Source organism: Bubalus bubalis, chromosome 3 (genome assembly GCF_019923935.1).
Source record: "Bubalus bubalis isolate 160015118507 breed Murrah chromosome 3, NDDB_SH_1, whole genome shotgun sequence".
In the NCBI taxonomy this organism is placed as follows: domain Eukaryota; kingdom Metazoa; phylum Chordata; class Mammalia; order Artiodactyla; family Bovidae; genus Bubalus; species Bubalus bubalis.
This window is the reverse complement of record NC_059159.1, coordinates 171,889,666-171,916,684: the sequence shown is the minus strand read 5'-3', so window position 1 is coordinate 171,916,684 and position 27,019 is coordinate 171,889,666. Positions and strand designations below refer to the sequence as shown.

The following is a 27,019-nucleotide window of genomic DNA, read 5'->3' as shown; positions in this document are numbered from 1 at the left end:
TGCAAGATCAGATTGGGTGACGGACATAAATTCACTGGACAATTTGTTTATAACGCCTGGAAGTAAACTTCGGGCCCGGTGCCACAGGACTAATGCATCCGGCGCGTGCTCCGTTTCCCTCTACGATCCTCTGCCCTCCCACTTCCGCTTCAAGGCGGGGCCGGAAGTGCAGCCGCGTCCGCTGGGCGCCGCGGGTGGAGGGACGCGCGGAGATGACGCAGGCAGCACCGGAAGCCGCTCCCCTGTGAGGCTGAGGACCCGGAGCGGCGGCCGCCGGTCCAGGTCTGTGTTCTAGGCGGGGCCGGGTCGCGGAGGGGGTTGTTTGGCGCCCGCGCCTCTGCTGACCCTCCGCGCCTCGGGCTGTTTGCCTTTCTCTCGCTGCAGGCGCCATGGCTGCGGAGCTGACCCGGCCGCTGCGAGGTTCTGGCGGCCCGAGCGCGCCTAGTTGGTGTGAGCCCGGCGCGAGGTCCCGGGCCCCGGGGCGCTCGCTCAGGTCAGTGCCGCGCGGAACACGGCTCCGGGAGTAGGGAACCTGGGAGCGGCGAACGGGTTGAAGGGATCTGGAGTTGATTTAGAGATGGGAGAATTGAGTGATTGCCTCCTGGAGCCTCAGTTTCCTTAGCTGCGAAATGAGTTAACCATGATGTCCCAGGGCTGTCAATGAGTTTGAAGGATGAAGCAGTGTGGAGAGGCGGTTTATGAAGTACAAAGCGCTGTACTGATGTGAGGGACTGCGCCATAATTGTGGGTATGCCATGGAAACAGGTGTGTATGTGGAGTGCTGCTTGCAATAAAGATAGCGAGGTTAATGCTAAATAATGGTGGTAACCAGCATTCTTGTAGGCTTCTACTGTGCGGATACTATGCTAAACGTTTTATGTGTATTATCCCGTTTATTCCTTGTAAAAACACTTGTAGATAATGCTGTTAGTGGTTACCTTTTACCAGTGAGGAAGTTGGGTTGAGATAGGTGAAGTGATTCGCCCAGGGTCACCCAGCGACAAGTGGGGTTGCAAAGCCCTGTTTCAGAAACCCTATTTGTATTCCTTCAAAGCTTTTAAAAATTCATCTTAAAACTGAAGGTGTATATAAACAGATCAGATATTCATACGGTCTTAAATTCATAAAGAGACCTTCACTCCTATTCCTCAACCCTCCAGTATTCTCTGGAAACAACCAGTATTAACCAGCTTCTTGAGTATTCAAAAGATATTTTATGTATATGTAAGTTTATTTAGATAAGCTCAGAGCCTCTGTTCTCTTTAACCCTGGTTGTGCTTGATAAGAAAAGAGAGGGAAGATGAAGCCTCCCTCCCAAAGATAGCAAATGTCTTGTTTTCTCTCTTGATTAGGCCAGGTCCTGAGAGAGGAGAGGTAAATGGCATTCATCATGTTCAGTCAGGAGTGTTCTATCTTTAGTAAGACCTGAAAGTATAAGTTTTGTTTTGCTACTTTGAGAAGGGTTGGGGCTGGGCAAGATGTGCCTGCTGCTTCCTGTGAGACCCAGGGAAAGTCACTCCACTTTGGGGGCCATAAATTTTTTCATTTATTAAGGGCAGTTCTCATACCTTCCACGAGGTCATGAAAATCACGTGAGGTAACATCTATGGGTAGTACTCTGGTGTTTCAAACCAGTACTAAGATGAGAGTTACCTGAGGGAACGTAGGGACTTAATAGCAGAACCAGAGACCAAACCCACGTTTCCCATCTCCCAGTTTAGGAATCTTTTCACATCTGTCTGTTTCGGAGCTTTGGGATTGTTAATACTGAGGGCCAAAGGGCAGGTTTTATGTTTCGTCTGAAGCTGGGGTCTGGGGGAAAGGATGGGACACCATGGAGTGTGGAGAGGGTGGAAAGAGAATGCCTCTCCTGGGAAATCAGTCTCATGTCAGTAACTGCCCTTAATTATAAAATTAAATTCCCAGTAAGTTTGAGCACTTGAGGTTTTTCTTTTTTTCCTGTATATTTTAATCCATTTTAAGAAAAATGGGGGTGGGGGGTGGGGGAACGGACCAAAAAGAGAAACTGGTAATGTGCTGGGGTTGAAGGGCATGTTACTGGAGCTTTCCTGCCAGGTACTCATAGTAATAAAACTAACAAAAAGTGCCATTTGGGTTACCCTACTGGGCTGTGTTCTAAGCTTGTCCCTACTGTTTGTGATTCGTGCAGTGCTCAAGATGAGCTGGCTTCCATTTTACAGATGACAGAACTGAAGCTCAGAAGTTAGTCGAGTATGTCCATAATCACATAGGAAGTGGCTGAATCTGCGGAAGATTTGATTGACTTCAAAGCATTTTCCTTTACCTCAATCCGCCTCTATAGTTAGCCGTCCTTGACTATTCCCAGTAATGGGAAGCTCAGCACCCTGGAGGCAGCTGTTCCATTATTGGAAAGCTCTGGTGTTTTAAAAACTCCTCCTTCAGTTGCATTGAAATCTCACTTCCTGAGGGTTCCCTGTGGGGCCTTGCGCTGCCAGTGCGTGATGTTCCTAGAGGCTCTCTACGGGTTCAGCTTAGACCGATGACCTTAAGAAAGTTCTCTCCAGAGTCAGTTCATGTTTTAGAGAAACAAAAGCTGATTTAAAAAAAAAAGTGCATTCTGCAAAGCTAATGGGTCCTACTTTATTTTTAAAAGATGCCTTTTTCATGAGAGTGAGAGATGAAGAACTGGATAAGACCTTCCCATAAAGGGTTCAGTAGCTTAAAGGGCAGTCTTTAAGAGTTGGAAGAAAAAATCTTGTTAGGAGAATGTGTAAATCTCAGAAATGCCTGGGTTTTTAAAGGTGCTCAATGGCAAACTCATCCCATAATCTCTGTGGTGTCATGGGTTCATTGATTGGGTGTGCTGTACAATGTCTCTTAGTTATTTGGTAATGATACTGTTTTCATGGGTATTATAAATTTGCCTTGTGTCCATTTAAGTAACAGTTCATTGTACACAAATGTCAGTGTTCCTAAGATGTGTATGTGGCACACTTTGTGTGTGTGGCCGGGCAGATGTGATAGAAGAAGTCCCTCCCCCCACTTCTTCACGGTAAAACATGATTCCTGGGCACATGTTTTGGTTATATTTTTAATTGGCCAGGATTAATTAGCTGTTGGCGATATTTTGTGACTGTCCACAGAAACTTTTTTCTTATCTTGCTGTGAATGATTTTTTTAAAGTAAAACTTTTCCAGAAATATTACAGATAAAAGGTTGCTAGGATTCAGAAAAAGGAGGCTTGTTAATGTTGTTGGTGGCTTCTTTTTTTCCTGCTGTGCCAAGCAACCTGTGGGACCTTAGTTCCCTGACCAGGGATCAAACCCAGGCCCTCTGGCAGTGAACATGCAGAGTCCTAACCACTGGGCAACCAAGAAATTACCAGGACACTTGTTATCTTGTGTTAAGTTCATATAACTTGCCATGAACTCATTAGTTTTTGGCAGCCAAGTAAATCCTTAAATTAATGAATCCTACCTAGCCCAAACCCTGCTGCTGCTGCTGCTAAGTCGCTTCAGTCGTGTCCGACTCTGTGCGACCCCATAGACGGCAGCCCACTGGGCTCCCCTGTCCCTGGACCCTGAGACTTATTAAAATAAGTCCATTCACTATTCGATAACATTAGACACCAGATGATGTGATTAGAAGTGGTTTGTTTGCTTTAACTGCTTTTTGTCTGGTAACAAATGTTCCTGCCGCATTTGATATTGGGAAATTAATGAAAATGATCTTTACAAACCTTAATATTAATGAAGTTGGACAGTGAGATCTGACTATTTGTGTAAACCTGGTAAATTATCATGGCATCTCGTCCCATCACTTCATGGCAAATAGATGGGGAAACAGTGGAAACAGTGACGTTATTTTCTCGGGCTCCAAAATCACTGCAGATAGTGACTGCAGCCATGAAATTAAAAGACACTTGCTCCTTGGAAGAAAAGCTATGACAAACCTGAATAGCATGTTAAAAAGCAGAGACATTACTTTGCCGACAAAGGTCCTTCTAGTCAAAGCTTTGGTTTTTCCAGTAGTCATGTATGGATGTGAGAGTTGGACCATAAAGAAAACTGAGCGCTGAAGAATTCATACTTTTGAACTGTGGTGTTGGAGAAGGCTCTTAAGAGTCTCTTGGACTGCAGAATCCTAAAGGACATCAGTACTGAATATTCATTGGAAGGACTGATGCTGAAGCTGAACCTCCAATCCTTTGGCCACCTGAAGTGAAGAACTGACTCACTGGAAAAGACCCTGATGCTGGGAAAGATTGAAAGCAGGAGGAGAAGGGGACGACAGAGGATGAGATGGTTGGATGGCTTCATCAACTCAATGGACATGAGATCGAGCAAGCTCTGGGAGTTGGTGATGGACAGGGAAGCCTGGTGTGCTTCTGTTCATGGGGTTGCAAAGAGTCGGACACAACTAAGTGACTGAACTGATAAATGAATTTATTTTCCTCTTTCACGTTAATTTGGACATTAGGTTTTTAAATTAGTATGACAGTATGATGGGAAACTGGTCAGATTACAAGTAAAGTTTTTTTTTTTTTTAATCATTGAAATGTTCCAACACATGAAAATCTAATTTTAAAAAAACCCCATGTACTTATTGCCCAGCACTAATATCTATCAACATGGCTGATCTTGGGAAAGATGGTTTTCACAGATTTGCTTTACTTTTTCTTCTCTTCCCATTAGTTTAGTCCCCATGGTTAAGAGTGGGTAGACACTTGACATAATATGGATTGATGGATACTTTTATTTGGGGGGGGGGGTGGTTACAGTTAGCCTTAAAGGGGGAGGTGGTATAATCCGATGGACTGGGTGTTCCCAGATCTTATCACCAGGTAGCTGGCTTCATAAGAGCCAGCTTGGTGTGTCTAGAAGAGTCCTGATCTTGAGAGCACTGGCTTTTGGTCTGTTCTGTTGCTATTTTAATAGCACTGTTGGCTGTAGGCAAATCACTTACCTTCTCTGGCCTGCAGCTTCCTCATGTGCTAAGTGAAGGGAATGGTACCTTTCTTTGTGCGTCTTGTAAGCATCAAGATGACTGATTTGTCTTGTTTGTGCACACCTCCAGGACCCTCATGGTTCTTGGGGACACATGAGGTTAAGAGATGTCACCAGCTCATATTAACCTTATTAAAACAGACCATGTAAGGCCAGATAAGGCTTTTGGTAATTCATGTTCTAACAGGCAATGCCATAAAGGAAGTGAAAGAACCAGAACACCTGAGCCATATAACTTACTGCATCTGCTTATTTTTCTTCCCCAAACCTTTTTGCCTAAGCATCTATTGCAAAAGCTAGTGGTCAGTTCTGTGACTCCTGTAACAGGTCAGGTTATACCTAGCCTGCTAACTGATGTCCCAAGTTCTGGCCTAGAGACTGACTTTCTGGGGGTCACATCCTTGTGCTTATTTTTGTGATTTTCGTGCCCAAATAGAGTGTATTTAAGAAAATGGTGTCATGCTGATTTTGATGGGGTTCTATTATACAGAATACACTGTTTCATAAAGAATGGATACTTTGTAAATCTTCTACTGTGAAGATGCGTAGCAAGTGCTAGACTTCAGGAGGAGTGAGGCACACACCAAAAGTACTTTCACTGAGTTATGTCTTGGAGGTCATGATTTGTTAAAGTGTATTTTCTCAAATGTTTTCTTCTGTGCCATGGAAATTATTTCAGATACATACAGTGTATTAACTGTAAAGTTGTAATGTAACTAAGCTCTAAAGTTGTAACAGTTTTTTGCACTAATTTTTAATACTTCATTTGTTAGCAGTCTTGCTTGAACGGTCTTTTTGAGCAGAACTAATACAATATTTTGATGTGCCACAGGTAAATTTTTCCATAACCTTATGGAGAGAAAGGACTTTGAGACATGGCTTGATAACATTTCTGTTACATTTCTTTCTCTGACGGACTTGCAGAAAAATGAAACTCTGGATCACCTGATTAGTCTGAGTGGGGCAGTCCAGCTCAGACACCTCTCCAATAACCTGGAGACTCTGCTCAAGCGGGACTTCCTCAAACTCCTTCCCCTGGAGCTCAGTTTTTATTTGTTAAAATGGCTCGACCCTCAGACTTTACTCACATGCTGCCTCGTCTCTAAACAGTGGAATAAGGTGATAAGTGCCTGTACAGAGGTGTGGCAGACCGCCTGTAAAAATCTGGGCTGGCAGATAGATGATTCTGTTCAGGACGCTTTGCACTGGAAGAAGGTTTATTTGAAGGCTATTCTGAGAATGAAGCAACTGGAGGACCATGAAGCCTTTGAGACCTCATCTTTAATTGGACACAGTGCCAGAGTGTATGCACTTTACTACAAAGATGGACTTCTGTGTACAGGTAAGAGAGCCTGACCTATTTTTTTTTCTTTTTAATTTTTGCGTTTCGTGGAGTGTAATCTTAAAGACAGAACAAAATACTCCTTAGGCTTGAGAATGGCAGTCGTTAATTATCTGAGATATCTATGATGGCATAGATAGATGCTCCATCCCTGACTGGTTCCTCCTCTCCCCACCACCATCCCTTTATCCTTTTTCACTCTGAGAAGACAATTATTTTTATAAAATTTTATGAGACGAAAGCTCCAGACATTCTTATAAATGTGATATGAGTCTGAAAGCTCTGACTACATTTTTCTATGCTTTTTTTTCCCATATACGGTCCTTCATGTTGGTTAAATTTTTTTTTTCTTCCTATTAACAGTAATTTTGGGGGAAAAAAGCTGTAGAAAAGTTGCTGTGTGGTCCTAGCAAATAATTCATTTTGAAAGAATTATGAAACCTCTCTGTGTTTGTTTCCTTGTATTTAAAATATGCAAAGGGAGCTATTTCTCTTGCTCTAAGATCCTGTGGTTCTGAGAAGAATTTAGAAGAGTTTGGGCATGGGAATGAAAATAGTTGGATATTTTAAAACTCAGCAAGCAGGGCTTCCCTGGTTGCTCAGTAGTAGAGTTTGCCTGCCAGTGCAGGAGATGTGGGTTTGATATCTGAGTCGAGAAGATCCCCTGGATAAGGAAATGGCACCCACTTCAGTATTCTTGCCTGGAAAATGCCATGAACAGAGGAGCCTGGCGGGCTATGGTCCGTTGGGTCGTCAAAGAGTCAGACACGACTTAGCGACTAAACAACAAGAACAACAAGTAGTTAAGTAACTTTTTATTATAAATGTAATGATTAAAGTTAGAATTATGTGCATCTTCCAATTATAATGGGTGTGTGTTTCTACATATGATGATATAGTTAGTGCCCGTGTGTCAGGCAGTACATGTTGATAGCTGTCGCATACAGTGACTAAGCAAAGTTTAGAAGGGCTCGAGGTTCTAGATCGCCTTATCAGTGATCACAATGCTATTCACTTCCATCATACGTAATATACAGCATTGGGCTTCCCAGGTGGTGCAATGGTAAAGAAGCCGCCTGCCAATGCAGGAGACACAAATTGATCCCTGGGTCAGGAAGATTCCCCGGAGTAGGAAGTGGCAACCCACTCCAGTATTCCGGCCTGGAAAATCCCATGGACAGAGGAGCCTGACGGGCTGCCATCTGTGGGATCACAAAGAATCAGAACCAGCTCAGCAACTGTGCGCAGCACCGCAGCACAGGGACATCCCGTGTGCTTCCTCCAGAGTGATTTCTGACAAACACTCGAGTGCCACCCACACCACACGGCTCTCACATGCTGCTGCTTTGTGCAAATGTGTTATCATTTAGCCATTTCCATACTCGTGCGTACTCAGGTTGTTTCTGTTTTTATGGATAGTTTTGTCTGCATTATTTTTTCCCTTTGGATTATTCATTTGAGGCAGAAGCCTCAGAGCAGAATCACCAGATCCAGAAGTGTGGATGATATCATAGGTCCTCTTAGTGTCCTTTGCAGGTGTACTGAATTGATGCTATGCCCGCAGCAAAGTCTGGGGTAAACCTGCTTCTCCCTCAGAGGCCTACCATACTCAGTTTAATATTTTCAGTAGTTAAGAGAGGTACGATTTCTGAAGACTGTTTTATAATTGAATTTCTTTATTCATTGAGGATGTCCATTTTCTTATGTGGTGACATTCTCTGAAATGCTCAACACTTTGTCAGTTTTATAAAATAAACATTTAAGGTATTTCATGGTTTTGTCATCCTGAGATTACTTCATGCTCATGTTATTTCCCTGTCCTATTAAAAGCCTGATTATTGGAACACATCATCTGTTCTTCTATACCTTGGTATACTTTGCCACCTGTGGTGATGACTTTTCAATATTCTTTTTGCCTCATAATCACTGGCAGGTTTTTTTTTTTTTTTAAGATTAAGATGCCATATTGCCTTTGAACTTGGCACTTACTCACACACTTGGATCAATACTGGCAGTTGACTCATTTTCAGAACTAGCTCCAGCTTTTTTTTTTTTTAATGTCTTGTTAAAGTTCACTTTTGAAATGCAATAAAACCTCAGTTACTTGGCCCAGAAGTGAATGGAATACATTCACTGAATTCCCTAATTACCTGGGCAGTTAATACCTACAAATGACTGTGGCCACAACCCCACATTTTAAGATTGTTCTCCAGGTGAGGCTCTATGCTGTCTTATTTTTAGTATGATTAAATTCACGGGCTTTGCTTATGGAAAAGTATGCTGTTGAAAATGATTCAAAGCATTTGTTTAAAGCAGCATTCCTGAGACTGTTACTAGCAAGAAATATTTGTTAATAGAATTAAATGTGTTTGTATCACCTTATCACTTAAGAGCTTGTCTTTTCACCGTTGTTGAATTGGGAACTTCTGAATTTGGCAGTAAACTTAGTGACTCAGGTCAGCCCTTAAGCAAGCAGTGGAACAGGATCACCAAAAGGGCTAATACTGCTAACATCAGCCCAGTACAGATTGTGTGATTGTATGAGATTGTATGTCTGTACAGACTTTCAGAAATTCTGCTCATCTCTGAAATGGGAGGAGAGGAACCTATTGTGCTTTGTGCTGTTTGTAGATATTTATTTCTAAAATGCCTACTGTGTGACAGGCAGCTGTGTGACAGGCAGCGTAAGCATACGATCAGAAATAGAATTGTTCTTTCCTCAAAGAATGTACGTGCTGTGATCAGGAAGGTAACCTGATTGAGCGAAAGTCTGTGTGAACTGTGGCTAATAAGAAAACACTGACATGGGGAGTTGCTGCTCTGCTGCAGTAGAGAATTCCCGTGTGGAATTCAGACTCAGAATTGTCAGATCTGACTTTCCAGGAGAAGCCCCAAGCCTAGGTTTTTGTGAAATAGCCTCATTTTTTAAAAAAGTATTAATTTTCTAAGTATTATTCAAATTTTAAAAATATTGTGGTTGGATCATATTCAACCTATAAATGCCTATATTGTGACCTCTGACTTGCAGGCAAACGAGAAAAACAAGAGCTATAAAGGAGGTATGATCAGATGCTGTATTTAACTAGTTTTGTTATGGTGAATATTTCACCTTATATACAGATGTCAAATCGTTACATTATACACCTAGAATTAGTACATTGTTGTCTGTCAGTTATATCTTAATTAAAAGAGAGACCAACCCAAAAAATGATGTAGTTGAATTGTATGAGGAAAATAAAGTTATGTAGTTTTTCAAAAGAAGGAATGGTTTCTTCATTTGAGAAAGTAGAGTAGTGTTTATGTTGGGTCTTGAAGAATGTATACATTTTGGAGATGTGAGATGCAGTAAGGGTTTTCCAACGGGAAGAGAAGCATTCTAAAGGCATGGAGAGGTCCAAGCATGGAGGAGGAAATGCCGAAATCTTAGAATATCAACGGGGACTCTAAGACTCTTAAAATATGATCTGAAGAAATAGGTTTGGGCTGGAATGCTGTGAACATGTATTTGGACAGTTTCTGTGAACTCTGAATGATTTTTGAACAGAAAGTCTGGTTCAGAGCCTTCCACTTCAAAGAAACTAGTGTTTCTTGTTTCTGTCAGACTTGGGTCCTCTTTTTACAAGATTTTACAATATCCTCCTATCATGAATTAAAAGTCATGGAAGCAACTTATCTATACATACACATTTTGGAAATCAATATAATAGCCAAAGTCTGACCCAGAGGAGAAATAAGAGAACTGTAATTTACAGTCACGTTGAACACAGGCTCCACCGTGGCTGTTCTGGAAGGTGGTAACCAGGTGTCTGCACCTGTGTGTACTGTCGTTGTGAGCACGGCAGCTGTGAATATAGAAGGTTGTATTTGTGTCACAGATACCATCCATGACTTGATCTTTTCAAATGCTGAACAGCCCTTAGCAGAGTCCCCAGGAAAGGACATCTTTCCTCAGTTTATCTGATGGTTACACTCATAGAAAATTAAGCACACAGTTAACCTGCTCGTGGGCTTTGTAAAACAGCAAAAATTGGGCTCAGGTAACTAAGAGTAAGCCTTACACTTAGGAATGTCCGGCAGGACCTTCGGGATGCCCTGCAGAGCACAGGCTGACTCTCTTTGTGTGCTGCAGACGCTGCAGTGTGTCCAGCGTCCTCGGGCTCTGCCGAGTGGAGGCCAGTAATGTCCTCGCTGCGACAGTGAAGCCACCCTGCCATTGCTAAAGTGTTCCCCAGAAGATATTAATTCTTCTAATAACTTTTAACAGATCTCGAGCTTCCAAATTAAATTACTAGTCCATTGCAGTTCCAATGAGTTTAAATAGGTCTAGATACAGGATACTAACTGTAGAGATTTTTGAAAGTAGTAGTTGAATGGAAGAGCAGCTATTGAAATAGAAATGACAGGATTTGGCAGTGAATTGGCTATGTGGCAAGGAATAGGGATATTTCAAAAACGACTGAAGTCTTCTTGCTGCATGTATAAATGCGAAGATAGTACTCGTAAAAGACTAGAAACTGAGGGTGAACTCAGGAGGATAGACGGAGTTCCATGTGGGATGAACTGAATCTAATTGGATGTGTAAGTGGAGATTCCTGTAATACTTGGAAATGCAGGGTGAGAGCTTTCGAGAGTGCTCAGGGCTAGAGAGAATGATTTAGGAGTTAGTCACATCATATCTGTGGCTGCAAGTGAAATTTTAAAAGGAGAGAGGAAAAAGAATGCACAGAGTGTAGGGTGGATCCTTTGAGTGTGTACCCAGAGAAAGGGGAGAGGCAAAGAGACAGAAGGCTAATAGGGTTTTAAAAAGGAGAATGAAAGGTGCCTGTCTTAAAGAGGCACTAGTAAATGTTTATTCAGTTGGTTAACAGAGTCAAATGACTCAGGTGGTTGGAGAGCTGAGATCTGATTCTACCAGTTAAATGTTTCAACTTAGCTTGATAAGATAGCTTACTCTATTTGCGTTGCAGCTCCTTTTTCTGCTTTCCTTTGTTACGTTACCCATGTCTGTAATTTTTACGTCAAAGATTGTTTTCACCCTGTTTTCTGAATTGAGAGGGCTTTTTTCCCCTTTCATGTAATGACACACATTACTTTCCCACTACTTCCCGGTCACACTGGGCTGCTGCCAGCGCCCCTGTTTGAGGCAGCACATTCTGACAAGCGTTGTCAGTAATTCCTGCATAGTTTTTAATAGAATGGGTTCAAGGAGTTCTTTGTGAATCGATCCTAATGTGTGTTCACATATATTTATATAATAAGTAGAGGTATTTAGTATGTAATTAAAAGTTACATTCTAGGGATTGGTAAACCACAAACCACAGGGGCCAGATCCAGCAGAGTGGAGTAATGGCCCCAGAGACTGTGGCTCAAGAAGACTAATGTATTTACTGTCCAGTCTTTTATAGAAAAAGTTTGGCTGAGCTCTGCCATAGACTGTTGATATTTTATTTTTTTGATTGGGGAGAGAGTGCTGATCACTGTATTCATCCTTTAGATTTCAACTTGTTAATATTGAAAAATTGTTTAATTTTGTAGAGTATTTATTCTTATTTATTTATTTTTGGTGGAGCCATGTGGCGTGCAAGGTCTTGGTTCCCTGACCAGTGATTGAACCCATGCCGCTGGCATTGGCAGCTCGGAGTCTTAACCACTGGACCAGGGAAGTCCCAAGTTTGGGTATTTTTTAACCCATGAAACTCCTTCTTCACACAATCCTATACCAAGGCCTGGCTTCACAGCAAATCAGAGTGAACAAATATATGTGAACACCCATTAGGGTCAATATAGTGTGGAGCCAGGCGTGCCTTCTCCTAGGGCGTGTCTGGGGAGCACCTTAATGTTGAGGAGCATAGCCATAAGCCCAGCGGAACTTCACCTGGGGCGCTTTCTCCTTTCATCCCCTCCTCGTTCCTGCTGTGGACTTTTGTACTGCCCACCACTTTACTGAGTTGTTACTGCTTGTTTAGCCTTTCTGTCTGCCTTGGAAGACCAAGCACCATAAGACCAGGATCCCTGCCTGACATAAAAGTTCTCTAAATATGGGTTGAATGAATGAAGGCGACCCTGTGAAACACTGGCAGTAAATCAGAACCAAGCTCAGTTAGGACCAAACATGTTCTCTTTTCCTGCTTTAGCTTCCTAGAAATACAGTCACAAAATGTTGACTCTGCCAAAAATCTGAGAGGACCTTAAAGGTTATCTGGACCTGTGCTGTCCATTGTCCATTGTGGTAGGACTCACGAGCACCTGAGATACGGCTAGCTCAAACTGAGATGTGAAACAGGAAGTACTTGCTGGATTTTGAAGATTTAGAATATAAACCATTTCATTAATAAATTTCTACATTGATTACATTAGCTGATAATGTTTCTTTTTGGCATACTGAGTTAAAAATTAAATTATTTCCCCTTTTTTGTACTTTTTAAAGTAAATATTAGAAAAATTTACATTGCGTATGTGGCTTGTCTTCTCTTTCTGCCGGATAGTATTCTTAGATCATTGGTCCTCAATGGGTGCTAGTAAGTTCACTGGCAAGTTTTATGATTATTGGCTCCTGCCTCAGATGTTCTGAGTTAGAATCTCTGAAGATAAGGCCTAGCATGTATGTCTTGATAAAAGCTCTCCAGTGGATTCTGATGCCTCATATGCCATTGAGAACCGCCAGCCAAGTCCCACCTTTCATGTTATAGAAGGAAACGGAACCCCTGGTTAGTAAAATGACAGCAGACCGGGCCTCCATTCCAGCGTGCTCTCACGGGGTCCCAGGGTGAAAGTTCTGCTCTCTCATAACTCATAGATAGTTTTCCATTGGCTGAAACAGTGGCTCTTGATCAGTCCTTGAAGGTGGAATTGTGGCTGGCTTTATTTAGTCATTTAGGCTTTTTGAAAACTGATCAGTTGGTGCTTTTCCAAGATACCATGTCCTTATTACAGCAGTTACATTTATGTATCTTCAAAATAACTTTCTCTTTGTCAATTCTTAATATTTTTATAAAGGTGAATTGTGAAACATGAATTAATCATTACGATTTTAAATGTGATTTCCCCAGTGGCTCAGTGGTAAAGAATCTGTCTGCAGTGCAGGAGACATGGGTTCAATCCCTGGGTCTGGAAGGTCCCCCGGAGGAGGAAATGGCAACCCACTCCAGTGTTCTTGCCTGGGAAATGCCATGGACAGAGGAGCCTTGTGGGCTGCAGTCCATTGGGCCACAAAGAGTCAGGCATGACTTGGTTACTAAGCAGTAAAGTTGTGAATTGTTACACGATTTTCATCAGAGGCAGAAGTGAAACCTGCCTTTTATCTTAATCTTAAGAGACTTTACAAGCTCTTTGCTGAATTGTTGTGAATGTCTGGGAATAGTTTATGTCTTGTTTTCTTTGAAGCTCCTTCACACATTTCAGGATGGCTCAAGAAATTAGCAGTTAGCCTTTATAGACATTAACCTGTGATCGGGGCTTGTCTTTGACTTGCCTTAGAGTGGACATGTTCCAGCCTACAGCTTTACTATTTCAGCGTTCTTTGTTTGTTCAGAGTTGTTGGATAATGGACAGGCAGGCAAGTGTGTACATGCAGTGACAGGTAATACCCAGCATTTTAAGCTTAAGTCAGAGAGCTCATGATAGCCAGAGAGTTAGGGAAATTTACAAGGGACGCACCAAGGGGTGCGCCAGTCTAACACGGCTCTATAACCTCGAGCGTTTAGGGAAAAGGACTAAGGCTTGGAGTCGGTCCCAGGGCTGCTAGCACTGTTTTGGCCACGCAGAACAGGCTGTGTTCCTCTCTCTCTGCTTTGGTTTTCCCTAGCTATAAAGTGGGAGTGCTGGAGGAGGTTAAGGTTCTCCTTTAAGGATGCGATTTTGGGGACTGATGTTACTTCTTTAGCGTTTGTCTTCTTACTAACCTCCCTGTTTTTCTCTTGAAGGGTCAGATGACTTGTCTGCAAAACTGTGGGATGTGAGCACAGGGCAGTGTGTTTATGGCATCCAGACCCACACTTGTGCTGCGGTGAAGTTTGATGAGCAGAAGCTTGTGACAGGCTCCTTTGACAACACTGTGGCCTGTTGGGAGTGGAGCTCCGGAGCCAGGACCCAGCACTTCCGGGGGCACACGGGGGCGGGTGGGTCGCCTTTCTTCAAGGCTTTCCACAGTTACTTTAACCACACTGCTCAAGGCCAGGGGCCAAGAATGTGATCCCTCTTTTGTTTTTGTTTTTTTAATTAATCTGTCATTCCCCCTACTTCTTTTTCAGTCAGTACAGTTAATCCCTTTACTCAGGTTATTCTTACAATTTTACCTCGAATTTTGCTTTTCCTTGGCCCATTTTTTAACTCGTAATGCCTTTGTACCCTTAGGCTAGGAGAGGCAGTTCTTCTTTTCTCCTGTTTCATTTATTTCCTGTTTGCACAGTCAGCCCCCTTTGTTTTGATCAAATTCCATACCTCCAAATTGAGTAAATGTAAATTTAGTCCACTTTATTTGTAGAGTTAGGACTGGAAATCCTTAGTAGTGACTACACAGATTACATCCAGTTGGAGCTTGGTTGATGATAATCTGACTGCTGAGAGACCAGATGAAAAGGAGGTCCCCGCGTGTTTCCTGATGAGGTTGCAGCAGCCTTAGTCTGTAAACTGGCCACCTGAATGAAACCTTGTGACCAGAGCATCTCCTCTGCCGCGTCGTATCCTGGAGCTTTGTGCAGAAATCACGTGGTCTAGTTCCCTTCTCCTCCCCCGCCCCCATTACCCACTGCATTAGCCTCTGAGAGTCACAGTCTGTGCTCTTGAGCATCACAGTTATGAGCGCCTTCCTGGACACCCTAAACAGGTTGAGTTTCTCTGCTGTAGGCTTCCAGTAACCTGTGTAACACCTGTCATCCAAGTGAGTATGGTAACTGGTTCCCCACCAACCTGTCAGCTCTGGAACAGCAGGGATCCCACCTGTCTTATTCACCCTTAGGTCCTGAATTCTTTGCATGGTGCTCAGTAGTTCTTTAAATTTAGCTGTTCTATGGCAAAACAACAACAACAACAACAATAAACCCCACCGAATCTGCACCCCCCCCATTTTGTTTGTCATCCTGTACATTTTTCTTCAGTCTGCTACCACTTGTTTGTAGTAATTAATATTTGAAGATATATGATTTAATATGGAGCTTATGTAGCAAACTGAGTGCAGTATTCCACATCGTCAAGGATTGAACCTGTTCCAGGTGAGTTTACACCTGGTCAGCTTAGAGAGCCCTGTTCTAAAAAATTTCCTCCTTACTGTTCCCAAGACATTGCTGTGGCTTTTCCTAACTCCATGCCTTTGCTGTTCCCTCTACCTGCAGTATTCTCTTTCTTTTCTTGATAAACTCTGCTCATCCTTCAGGGCCCACCTCCAATATCGCCTCTTCCCTGAAGTCCTCCCTGATACCCCTGGGCAGAGTTAGTCATTCTCCTTGGTGTTTCCCTAGCAAGAGGTAAACATTTACTTTTTTTTTTGGACTTCCTTCTCCATCCTTCACTTAGTCAGAGTTCCTTAAAGAAAAGAGCAGTGTCTTCATCTCTGGGTCCCTGGTGTCCCTTTAGAGCTTGAGGCATTTGAAAACAAGTACTTGTTATACTCAGGCACTGTTTTAGGTGCCAGGGATATAGGTCTGAAGAAGATCAGACAGTTGAGAGAATGGCTCAGTCTGAACTTAAGATCTTTGCTTTGTTTTTCTCATTACCCTGACTTTTCTTGAGCATGAGTGCTCTTGACATTTTATCTTACGCAGTAAATAGTACAAATCTCAGCAGGTCCACCTGTTTTTCTTCTCAGTCCTGAGAAGAAATGCCTGTATCTCCTACACTTGTCTGTCTCTGACTCTGAAGCTAGTACAGATATGAGAGATTGTATATTCCAGGGACTTTCCATCCTTAGGATAATAAGCTATAATAATAAGAATTTTGCAATGGGTTTTTTTTTAGCAAAAAATTGCTAGTTGAGAAAGCACCCTTCTTACAGTAGTTCTGGTTAAGAAATCACACACTTGGGCAGCTAGGAAGAATAAGTGTTATTGAACTCTGTTATACGAGACCTGCAGGCAGAGGCGCATTTTAACTGTGTGTGTGTTGTGTGTACTAGTGTTTAGTGTCGACTACAACGACGAACTGGACATCTTGGTGAGTGGCTCTGCAGACTTCACTGTGAAAGTGTGGGCTCTGTCTGCTGGGACGTGCCTGAACACACTCACCGGGCACACAGAGTGGGTCACCAAGGTGAGAAGGTTACTGATGTGGGCATCACTCTTGCCGAGGGTGGGGAAGCTGGGCGCGGGTTGGAGGATGGTAAGAAGACTTACTGATGTTGGCATCATTCTTGCCGAGGGTGGGGAAGCTGGGCGCGGGTTGGAGGATGGTAGACAGTGACTCATAAGTGGTAGATGAGTCATAAGATGGAATAGATGCAACCCCAAGGCATGATGGTGTACAGCAGTGGCCAGCATGTGAAAGACGCTCAGTAAACTAGTGAATGAATGGCTGTGGACATGGGAGGATGCTCACAACATATTAGGTGGATAGAGGGAGTGAATAAAACAGGTTATATCAAAAGCTACCTAGAGTATGAAGATAGTTTCTGAATGTGTTTTTGCACCGAAGTGTTGAAGGTGATTATTTCTTGTGAAGTTGTGAGTACTTTTTTCCCTGTAGGATAAGCACGTTTCTTTTTAAATCAGAAAAGCAGTTTTCATTTTGAAAAAGAAAGCTCTTGCTGGAAGTGGAACAGAGGGAAATGTTCAGGCTCTTTAAAACACCATTGTGCTGGTCTCTAGCCACTTTTATTCAACATATAATTGGAAGTTGTAGCCAAAGCAGAAGAAAAAAAGGCATCCATGTTGGAAAGGAAAGCTAAAACTCTCAGGATTTGCGAATGGATGATAATATTTTGGTGACGGCATCAGAAATCTGTTAGAACTAAAACATGTAAAATTGCAAGATATAAAATCTGTATACAAAATCTGTTGCATTTCTGTACACTAATAAAGAACTATCAGAAAAAGAAGTAAAGAAAAAACAGTCCCATATACAGTTGCATCAAAAAGAATGAAATACCCTGGGAATAAATTTAGTCCGTGTATAACAGAAAGACCTGTGTATTGAAAACTGTGAGACATTAATGAAGGAAATTGAAGTAGACAAATAAATGGAGAGTTGTTTCATGCTCACAGATTTGAACAGTCAAATGTCCATACTTTCCAAAGCAACCTATAGATTCAGTGCAGTCTGCATCAAAATTCCAATGGTATGTTTCAAGGAAATAAGACAAATAATCCTAAAATTCATATGGAACCACGAAAAAAAAAACACAAAACCCTTTAAAGGGCACAAAGCTGCAGGCATCATGCTTTCAAACTATGTGACAAAGATACAGTAATTAAAGCAACGTGATGTTAGCAGAACAGACGCTTAGATCCGTGGAACAGAATTGAGAGCCCAGAAGTAAACCCTTGTGTCCATGGTCAATTCATTTACGACAAAGGAGCCAAGAATATATGATGGAGAACAGACAGTCTCTTCCATAAATTTTGCTGGGAAAAGGGAACAGCCACATCAAAAGAATGAAACTGAACCACTGTCTTAAACCGTACATAGAAATTAACTCAAAATTGATTAAAGACTTAACACACCTGAAATCATAAAACTCCTAGAAGAAAACATAGTGAGCATCTTGACATAGGTTTTGGCAGTGATTTTTTGAATCTGGCAACAAAAGCAAGAATAAAGTGGGGTTGCATCATACTAAAAAGCTTCTGCGCAGCAAAGGAAGCCATCGACAAAATTAAGAGGCAATTACTGAATGGGAGAAAATATTTACAAATCATAGGTCATGGGCTAATATCCAAAATATATAAATCATACAACTTAAGAGCAAAAAACCAAACAGTCTAATTAAAAAATGGGCAGATCTGAACAGACATTTTCCCAAAGAAGATGTATAGATAAATGAAAACAGCGACTAACAAGTAAATGAAAAGATGTTCAGCATAATCATCAGGATAATGCAAATGTGAATCGGAACCAAAATGAGATACCACCTCATACCAGTTGGAATGGCTATTACCCAAAAGACAAGAAATAGCACATTGTTGGTGAGGTTGTGGAGAAAAAAGGAACTTTATTCACTTTTAGGAGAATGTAGATTGGTGCAGCCACTGTGAAAAACAGTTTGGAGGTTCCTCAAAAAATGAGAAATAGAATTTCCACATGATCCAGCAATTTCCCTTCTGGGTATCTATCCAAAGAAATTGGAAAACTCAGAAAGATGCATGCATCCGCATGTTCATTGCAGTATTATCTGTAATAGTCAAGATACAGAAACAACCAGAGTTGTTCATTGATGGATGGATGGATGTGTATGTATATTGAAATATTATTCAGCCGTAAAAAAGTGAAAACGATTTATGATAACATGGATGGACCTCAAGGACATTATGTTAAGAGAAAATCTTGCAAGAAGTGAAACAAAAATTTACAGCATCTTTCAAAGAATATTGTGATATTTTCTAGTTTTAAAGAAAAGAATTGATGTGAATATCAAAAGCCGTGTTAATGGAAATGTCATGGAGAAACACTTCTTGAGCCTACCTTGCTGTTCTGTGAGGGGCCGAGTATATATGAGTGAGCATATATGAGTGAGCAAAGTAGACCCAGGCCTAACACGAGTGTTAGTCTAGTAGGGGAAATAGTTATTAATCTGTAATTTCACAAATAAATACATAATCTCAAATTGTATTACGTGCTTATGGAGGAAGAGTGTGGTGTTCTCTGAGAAAGTCTAGGAAGTTGTCTGATTTAGTTTGATTGAGGGAAAGCTTTTAGAAAAGGTGCCAAATATGAAGAATGAATTGGAGGTAGCTGTGTAAAGAGTAGAGGAGTGTTTCAGAGGGTGCGGTGTGTGCACAGGCCCTGCGGTGGGAAAGAACCCAGAACTTGTGATAACCTGATGCCCTGGAAGAGCAGCGGAGCTGAGCTGCGGTTGGGGGAGGGGTGGGAGCGGGAGCGTCCGGTGTGCTCTCCCAGAGCTTGTTAAGGGCTCTGTGTGATTCTAAGTGTAGTAGCAAGCCATCGATGAGTTCTGAGCACGAGTCTGGTGTGATTCATGTTTTAATAAAATAATTGCTGAGTGAAAGAATGAATTCGAGTGGGGCACAAATGGGGCACAAGCGGATGCTCGGTGGCCAGTTAGACTTTTGCAGTACAAGCAAAAGAGACCCCTGGCTTGGACTTGGACGGCGCCAAGGACAGAGGAGGACACATGCGGAGGCTGTGTCTTTGAGGCAAAGCCAGCTGAGCTTACGGGGACAAAGGAGAAAGATGACTAGTGGCTTTTAGACTGGGTGGGGCGGTGACTCTGTGAGAAGACCAGTAATACCACCGAACTGCACACTGGAAAATGGTTACGATTCTGCATTTTATGTTCTGTGTATTTTACCACAATTAAAACAAACTGGAAAGAAAAATCTGTGCTGGGCACATTCGGTTTTAAATAGAAAAGTTACATAAGACAATTTAGTGTTAGTTAAAAAACAGTGGATTTGGGGCTAGGACCTGACTATAATGTCTTAGACAAGTGACTGTCCCTTCAGGGTCTGAGTTTGATCATCTGCTCAGTGTTCTTGTAAACATTAAATGAGGTGATGGGACAGCTCCCCGCAAATTTCATTTGTATCAGCAACCCAGGCTTCTGAGTGAGCCTGGCCTCCCTTCTCACTTTATGCTGATTTAATGCTAAAATAACCAGAACCTAGTGTTTACAGATTATCCCAAGTGCTCATGAGATTTTAGCTTCTATTACATTTATTTTCATTGTTTTATTTCATTTTCAGTGCGGTTATCTGAGATGCTAGGTGCCCCCCACCTCTGTTTTTAAAGATGAGGAAAGAGATGAAGAATTTAGATGGCCCGCCCAAGGTTGCCGAGTCAGCATAGGACAGATTCTGGTCGCAAGTAGAGTGTCGTTTCTCTTTATGACGCACGTACCTACGAAAACAGGTCATTTGTACCTATTATGTGTATGGATTTTTTAATTTCCTATTCCTTATCATTTTATGACGTCACATTTTATGATTTGAAAAATCAGTCCTAATGTCTGCTTCCAGACCAAAGCTAAGAGTAAATGCTGCCAATATTAGACACTTTTGGATCCTGCTGGTAGCCTAGAGAATCTGGTTATAATAAAACTCTTAGTAAAGGTTAACTTGAGTTATAGTTAACATAGAGCTATAGATTACCCACATACCATATCATTTCGAGCTCTTTTTCATATTTCACTTAAAAGGGATGAATAAAGTACTAAAAGCGTCTTTCTATAACATGGATATGTATTATTTCTAGGTGGTCTTGCAGAAGTGCAAAGTCAAGTCTCTCTTGCACAGCCCTGGAGACTACATCCTCTTAAGTGCAGACAAATATGAGATCAAGGTGAGGTTTTTTTCCCTCGATTAATTTGCTTCATGAAAGAGTGTGGTACAGGGAACTATTTCAAGGGAGGCAGGAATGTCTTTAGTCTAAGCCCTCTTAAACCCATTGGAAAGAGAATTAATTCATTTTCTCTGTGCTCTAGGCAGTTTCTAACTCTTATTTATAAATGAAGGGGGGAAAATCCACAGAAATATATCTTCAATGCATTCTTACCATTTTCTTAAGACATATATCTCCTGCCCTCCTCCATTCTTAGATATGAAGTATGAAAACATAAACATCTATTTGTATAATAATAAAAGCAATTTGCAAAAAGTTTGCAGAGCACTCTGGCATATATTTTTATTGCATCTTCTAAAATGTTCCATATGGTAGGCACTGTCTTCATTGCGGGAACTTGGGTTCAGAAGAGGTTGAATATTTTACCCAAGATTACACAACACATAGGTGCCAAATAAGAATTTGAGCCCCTGCCTCAGCTGTGAAGCCTGTGGTGTCTCCAGTTCACGTCACTTTGTTTCTGACTTAAGCAGACACAAGCCACATTGTTTAAAAACGGGTTTTTCTCTGGTGATGCGATCTATCATCTTTCCTAATTTTCTCTTATCTGTAGATTTGGCCAATTGGGAGAGAAATTAACTGTAAGTGCTTAAAGACGCTGTCTGTCTCTGAGGATAGAAGTATCTGCCTGCAGCCAAGACTTCATTTTGATGGCAAATACATTGTCTGTAGTTCGGCACTGGGCCTCTACCAGTGGGACTTTGCCAGTTATGATATTCTCAGGTAATATTTCCTTGGGCCTTTACTGTTAATAGTCTGTTGCAGTTTATTGATAAAGACAAAACAGTATTTGGATAAACTAGTTAATAACTTGCTTTGGGGAAATGTTTACTCACATCATCTGTGCTGAAAATCTCAAACAAAAATATTTTAAAGGCAGTAATTAAACTAGGAAGAGTTATATGTTAGAACGTAGAGACTCTAGCTTCTAATTCCTCTTCTTATGTGCTGTGTGCTCAGTCACCTCTGACTCTTTGAGACCCATGGACCGTACGTAGCCCACCAGGCTCCTCTGTCCATGGAATTCTCCAGGCAGGAATACTGAAGTGGATGGTCATTTCCTCCTCCAAAGGATCTTCCCCACCCAAGGATCAAACCCTCGTCTCTTGAGTCTACTGCATTGGCAGGTGGATTCTTTGCCACTGCACCACCAGACAAGCCCAGTCCCGCTTCTTAACTCTGAGTTAACTTCCCCTTTCACAGTGTCTGGATTCTCCTGCCAGTTTTTCTGGAAAATGAAGAGTTTGGATGAAAAGATCTTTCAGATTTCCTCTAGTTGTAATATTTTAAGTTCTACTTCCTGGTCATTTGAAACTGTGCATTGAGGAATCAAGTGACCTTCTTTTGACTAGTAGAAAGACAGAGGTACTTAGAGAATGTTACAGCCTGCGGGCTTTCTCCACCGAAATAGAGGCCTGTGGACAGTTTTGTGATTCACTGCATAGACCCCTCTGGAGACGGCAGTGTATGATAGTGTATTGGAGGCTGGGGGAAGCCAGTCCTGTGTGGTGATTAAGAGAACTGACTTTGGTGATAAATAAACCTTGCTTTAAGACCTAGTTCTGTAAGGTTCTTAACCTCTCTCTGCCTCAGTTGTCTCACCTGTAGAGATTAAATTAATTGCCTCTAATGAGGATCAGTCCTAAATGAAATCAGTCCTGAATATTCATTGGAAGGACTGATGCTGAAGCTCAAGCTCCAGTACTTTGGCAACATGATGGAAAGAGCTGACTCATTTGAAAAGACCCTGCTGCTGGGAAAGATTGAAGGCAGGAGGAGAAGGGGATGACAGAGGATGAGATGGCTGGATGGCATCACTGACTCAATGGACATGAGTTTGAGCAAGCTCCGGGAGTTGATGTTGGACAGGGAGGCCTGGCGTGCTGCAGTCCATGGGGTCGCGAAGAGTCGGACACGACTGAGCGACTGAGCTGAACGGGGATCCAGCTCAGGACCTGACAGTCTGTGTTATTAATACTTCTGAGAAGTCCTACGTAAAGGAACCTGTTTTAATTTGTTTAACCTACTGTACCTCCCACACATTGGCATGGTGCCCTTGCTTGGAGGCGTGCCTATTGACAGCTCAGAGAATTAGTGTTCCATAGCGTGCTTCCCTGGTGGCTCAGACGGTAAAGCGTCTGCCTGCAATGCGGGAGACACGAGTTCGATTCCTGAGTCCGGAAGATCCCCTGGAGAAGGAAATGGCAATCCACTGCAGCACTCTTGCCTGGAAAATCCCATGGACGGAGGCGCCTGATAGGCTAGAGTCCATGGGGTCGCAAAGAGTCGGACACGACTGAGCGACTTCACTCACTCACTCACTCAGCGTGCTTCAGAAAGGACTGCCTGGAGACAAAAATTGAACACTTTATCTTCATTGTTTTTACGTGTGACTGTTTAGAGGTCAACTCGAATGGGATCTTATCCTGCCAGCCAGCAGCTGGCCACCCATCTTTGGTCGTAAAGTTACAGCCTCATTATTGTCTTCCTAGAGTCAGACATACACTACTACTTTGTTTTTTTTTTTCCTAACCAGTTAGATTTCCAAGCTATCAGAATAATTTCTAGAAATAATTGATAATTGCACCCTGACAAAACAAACTGGAACAGATCCTAGAAAACATTAGTCCAAGCTCTTCATTTTACAGGTTGGGGAACTGAAGCTGAGAGAGGTTAGGGGCCTGGCCGAACATCCCACAACTCACCCTAGCCCAGCACCCACCCCCCCCCCCCCACCCCATCCGTCCATCCATCCATGGCTGGATCATCCAGTAGACATATGCCCAAGGTTGCAGCAAGCCAGAGAGAAGGAACTTTTGAAAGAACTTGATTCTTTGCAAAGTAAGAAATTCAAGTACAGTTGGCCATGGGTTTTGCACCCACAGATTCAACCAACTGAGGATGGAAAATTTTTTTAATTTTCAAAAAGTTCCAAAAAGCAAAGTTTTGAATTTGCCATGCATCAGCAACTATTTTCATAGTATTTACATTGTATTGGTTAAAAGTAATCTAGAGATGAATTGAAATACACGGGAGGGTGTGCACAGGTTATGTGCAGATACTGCACCACTCTGCACAAAGGGCTCGAGCCCCGATGCATGTGGTATCTGAGAGGGCTCCGCAGCCAGTTCCCCCAGAGACGACTGTAGTCACCATGGGGAAGTCAGGTCTTTGATAGTTTGCTAATGTTTTTGTTTGAATTAAATTTTGGAAGAGAGGGGTGTTGAGGCAGAGTGGAAGAAAGGTGTTGTAATCTTTCTCCTGCTTGGAGTCTATAAAGGTTTCATTGGATCCTGCACCTGCTTTTCTCCTGTAAGAATGGCAGGTGGAGTCCAGATTCCAGACGAAAGTTCTGTTAGTTTTTGCTGTTTGGATATACAAACAGGAACTTTTGGAAAGAACTTGATTCTTTGCAAAGTAAGAAATTCAAGTACAGTTGGCCATGGGTTTTGCACCCACAGATTCAACCAACTGAGGATGGAAAATTTTTTTTAATTTTCAGAAAGTTCCAAAAAGCAATAAACAGCTGACTGCATGCAGATGTTTTAATGATTGGGAGAAGAGCAACATGGAATGGGGTACTCTGAGACTCTGCCTAGTTTGAGAAGTAAAGGAAAGCTGCTTTGAGGAGGAGGGTCAGGCCAAGCCATTAAGGGTGAGGAGATGCAGCTGGCTAAGTGCTGGGGGTGCGAGTGTGCGGTGAGGATCACGGTAGACCGAGCGTGCAGCCTGCTGAAAGGCCCGGGGCCCACCGGAGCCCAGTGCCCCTGCGTGACTGAAAGGCCAGTGTGGCAGATGGGAGTACAGTGGGAGCCAGGGAAGGGGTTGAACGTTTGAATCAGGTGGTAATAGGTGTAAATTTAAGTGTGAGGTTAAATGATTGACAGCGTCCAAAAGCAGAGTGGGGAGACCAGCTGAAAATCCTGGGCGGTAGTGCAGGCAGCAGGTGATGTCCTAGATCAGAGCTGTGGCAGTTGAGGTCGCAGTGAATAGCTCAGAGGAAAATTTAGGAGGTAAAACCAGTAGACCTTGGTGGTTCGATTTGTGGGTTTAGAGTTGGATGACTGCCACATTTCCTGTCTTGAGTGTTTGGGTGAATGAGCAAGCAAGGAAACAAAGAGAAGCAGGTTTGGCTACGAAGTTTAGTTTTGGACCTGAGGAGTGTGAGGAACAGGTCTTTGTCTTCATGCTGAGTCCCCCTCCCTTCCTGGTCCCAGACTGGAGTCCGATTCTGTGTACGCTCTTTCCCGTCGACCTCCCCGCTGGAGCCCCTCGTGCGGGGCCTCATGGATCCTTCACTATTGAAGGGTGATGCCTGTGGTGGTTTTCTCCGTCTCCTCTGGTTAGCGTCTGTGCACACTCGTTGCTGGTGTCCTTGTTAAGATATAGAGCAAACGGGATGTCACCTGGGCTCAGGCGGACGGGCGCAGCAGTTTGCATAGCTCTGTCTTGTCGCTCTTTTCCCAGCGCTTCTGAAGAGAACGCTGACGTTTCACCTTACTGAGCGTGCAGAGACTGAGGGCTGTTGTTTTCGTTCGTGTGCCTGTTCAGCACGGCCTCTCCCGCCTTGTGCCTTTGTCATCAGTGTTTTTTGAACTGCCAGCCTGAAAAGGTTAAAGCTGTCCTCCCTGCTCTCCCAGTTTTCTCTAACTTACTACGAATCTATTATTATTAAATGTTTCTGAATTATTTGGGAAACTTTATATTTTCAGCCTCTAGACTATTTTGAGCGGAACCTGTGTTTGCTGCCTGCAGAGCAGAGCAGCACCCAATCACTTGATTTTCCGCCTTCTTTCTGGGCTTGGGGGGGTTCCCCTCCGCCAGTGCAGTCTGCCCTCCACATCTGTGTGCTCTGTATCCACGGCCGTGGAGGGCCAGCCATACTGCGCCGTTCTATGCAAGGGACGCGAGCATCCTCAGATCCTGGTATCTGAGGGGTTCAGGAAGCAAGGGATGATGTATAGCAGTTTTTACCCAACGGTAAGAATGGAGTGTTAGACTCTCCTTCTGACTAGTAACTAGCTAGTTGTAAAGCCTTAGCCAGAGTATTTACCCCCTGGCTGGACTTCAGTTTTCACATCTTAGAAATGAAAATATTAAATGAGATAATCTGAAGGATCCTTTCCAGCTTAGATGGGCATTTTATGCTTTTATAAATGTTTATTTCCTTATATGCCTGTGTTATGTTATTATGAAGGGTTTTTTTCCCACACCTTTTTTCCAAAGTAGGGTGAGTTTTATGTCCTCATATTTTCCTTTTTATAAGAAAGTTCATTTAGTTTTAAATTTGCTTGAATTTTGTATTGTTTTTTCTTGGACTGCACTGCTCACAGGATGGAGGATCTCACTTTCCCGACTGAGTATGGAGCCTGCGCCCCCTGCAGTGGCATCGTGGAGCCCTCACCACTGGACCGCCAGCACATGCCCTGTATTGGTCTTAAATGTCTCCAGAAAAGATAACAGCAGCATAGCAGATGCACAGTGGCCTTCATGCCTGGTTCACGTCTCTTAACTCTCATCCTTGCAGGGTCATCAAGACTCCTGAGATAGCGAACCTGGCCTTGCTTGGCTTTGGAGACATCTTTGCCCTGCTGTTTGACAACCGCTACCTGTACATCCTGGACTTGCGGACAGAGAGCCTGATTAGCCGCTGGCCTCTCCCCGAGTACAGGAAATCCAAGAGGGGCTCCAGCTTCCTGGCAGGCGAAGCATCCTGGCTGAACGGACTGGATGGGCACAACGACACGGGCTTGGTCTTCGCCACCAGCATGCCCGACCACAGCATCCACCTGGTGTTGTGGAAGGAGCACGGCTGACACCGCGAGCCGCTCTGCCCGCTGACTTCGGGTGCCGGGGCTGCGGGTTTGGGGTGCAGCCTCTGTGGCAGCCGACTGCATGAACCAAAGTTCTCACCTCATGGTATCATCGCGCAGCGCACAATCATGTATCTGTTTGCGGGGGCCAGGCTCGGGGCGGGGGCTCGTTCTGGCGACGCACGGCGCGGCAGGCTGCGGGTGCACCGCCGGCTCATCTGTCCTTAGTTTGCGGGTCAGTGTGAGAGGCTGCATCTGGGCTTCCTCTTTCTTGAATATTGGTTTTAAGTAAAGAAATTTAAATGGCTCATTAATCTGCTAATTGGTTGCCTATAAAAACACAGTCTATGATTAAAGCTTTTTACCATTGC

The 27,019-nt window shown here is 43.0% G+C and overlaps 1 protein-coding gene across 3 annotated transcripts; it reads left to right on the top strand.

Moving 5' to 3' along the window:
* Window positions 1-128: 128 nt before the first annotated feature.
* FBXW2 (F-box and WD repeat domain containing 2) lies at window positions 129-27,019 on the top strand. Of its 3 annotated transcripts, none has more exons than XM_006054132.3 (8): window positions 129-282; window positions 385-493; window positions 5,821-6,330; window positions 14,253-14,447; window positions 16,439-16,572; window positions 20,689-20,775; window positions 21,389-21,558; window positions 26,363-27,019. In XM_006054132.3, the coding sequence occupies exons 3-8, from the start codon at window positions 5,841-5,843 to the stop codon at window positions 26,649-26,651; spliced, it is 1,365 nt and encodes a 454-aa protein (XP_006054194.1). In that variant the 5' UTR covers window positions 129-282; window positions 385-493; window positions 5,821-5,840; the 3' UTR covers window positions 26,652-27,019. The 3 variants fall into 3 exon arrangements, with proteins under 3 accessions (XP_006054194.1, XP_025138119.1, XP_025138118.1); XM_025282334.2 differs by having other exon boundaries at window positions 385-765; window positions 5,913-6,330; XM_025282333.2 differs by having other exon boundaries at window positions 385-765.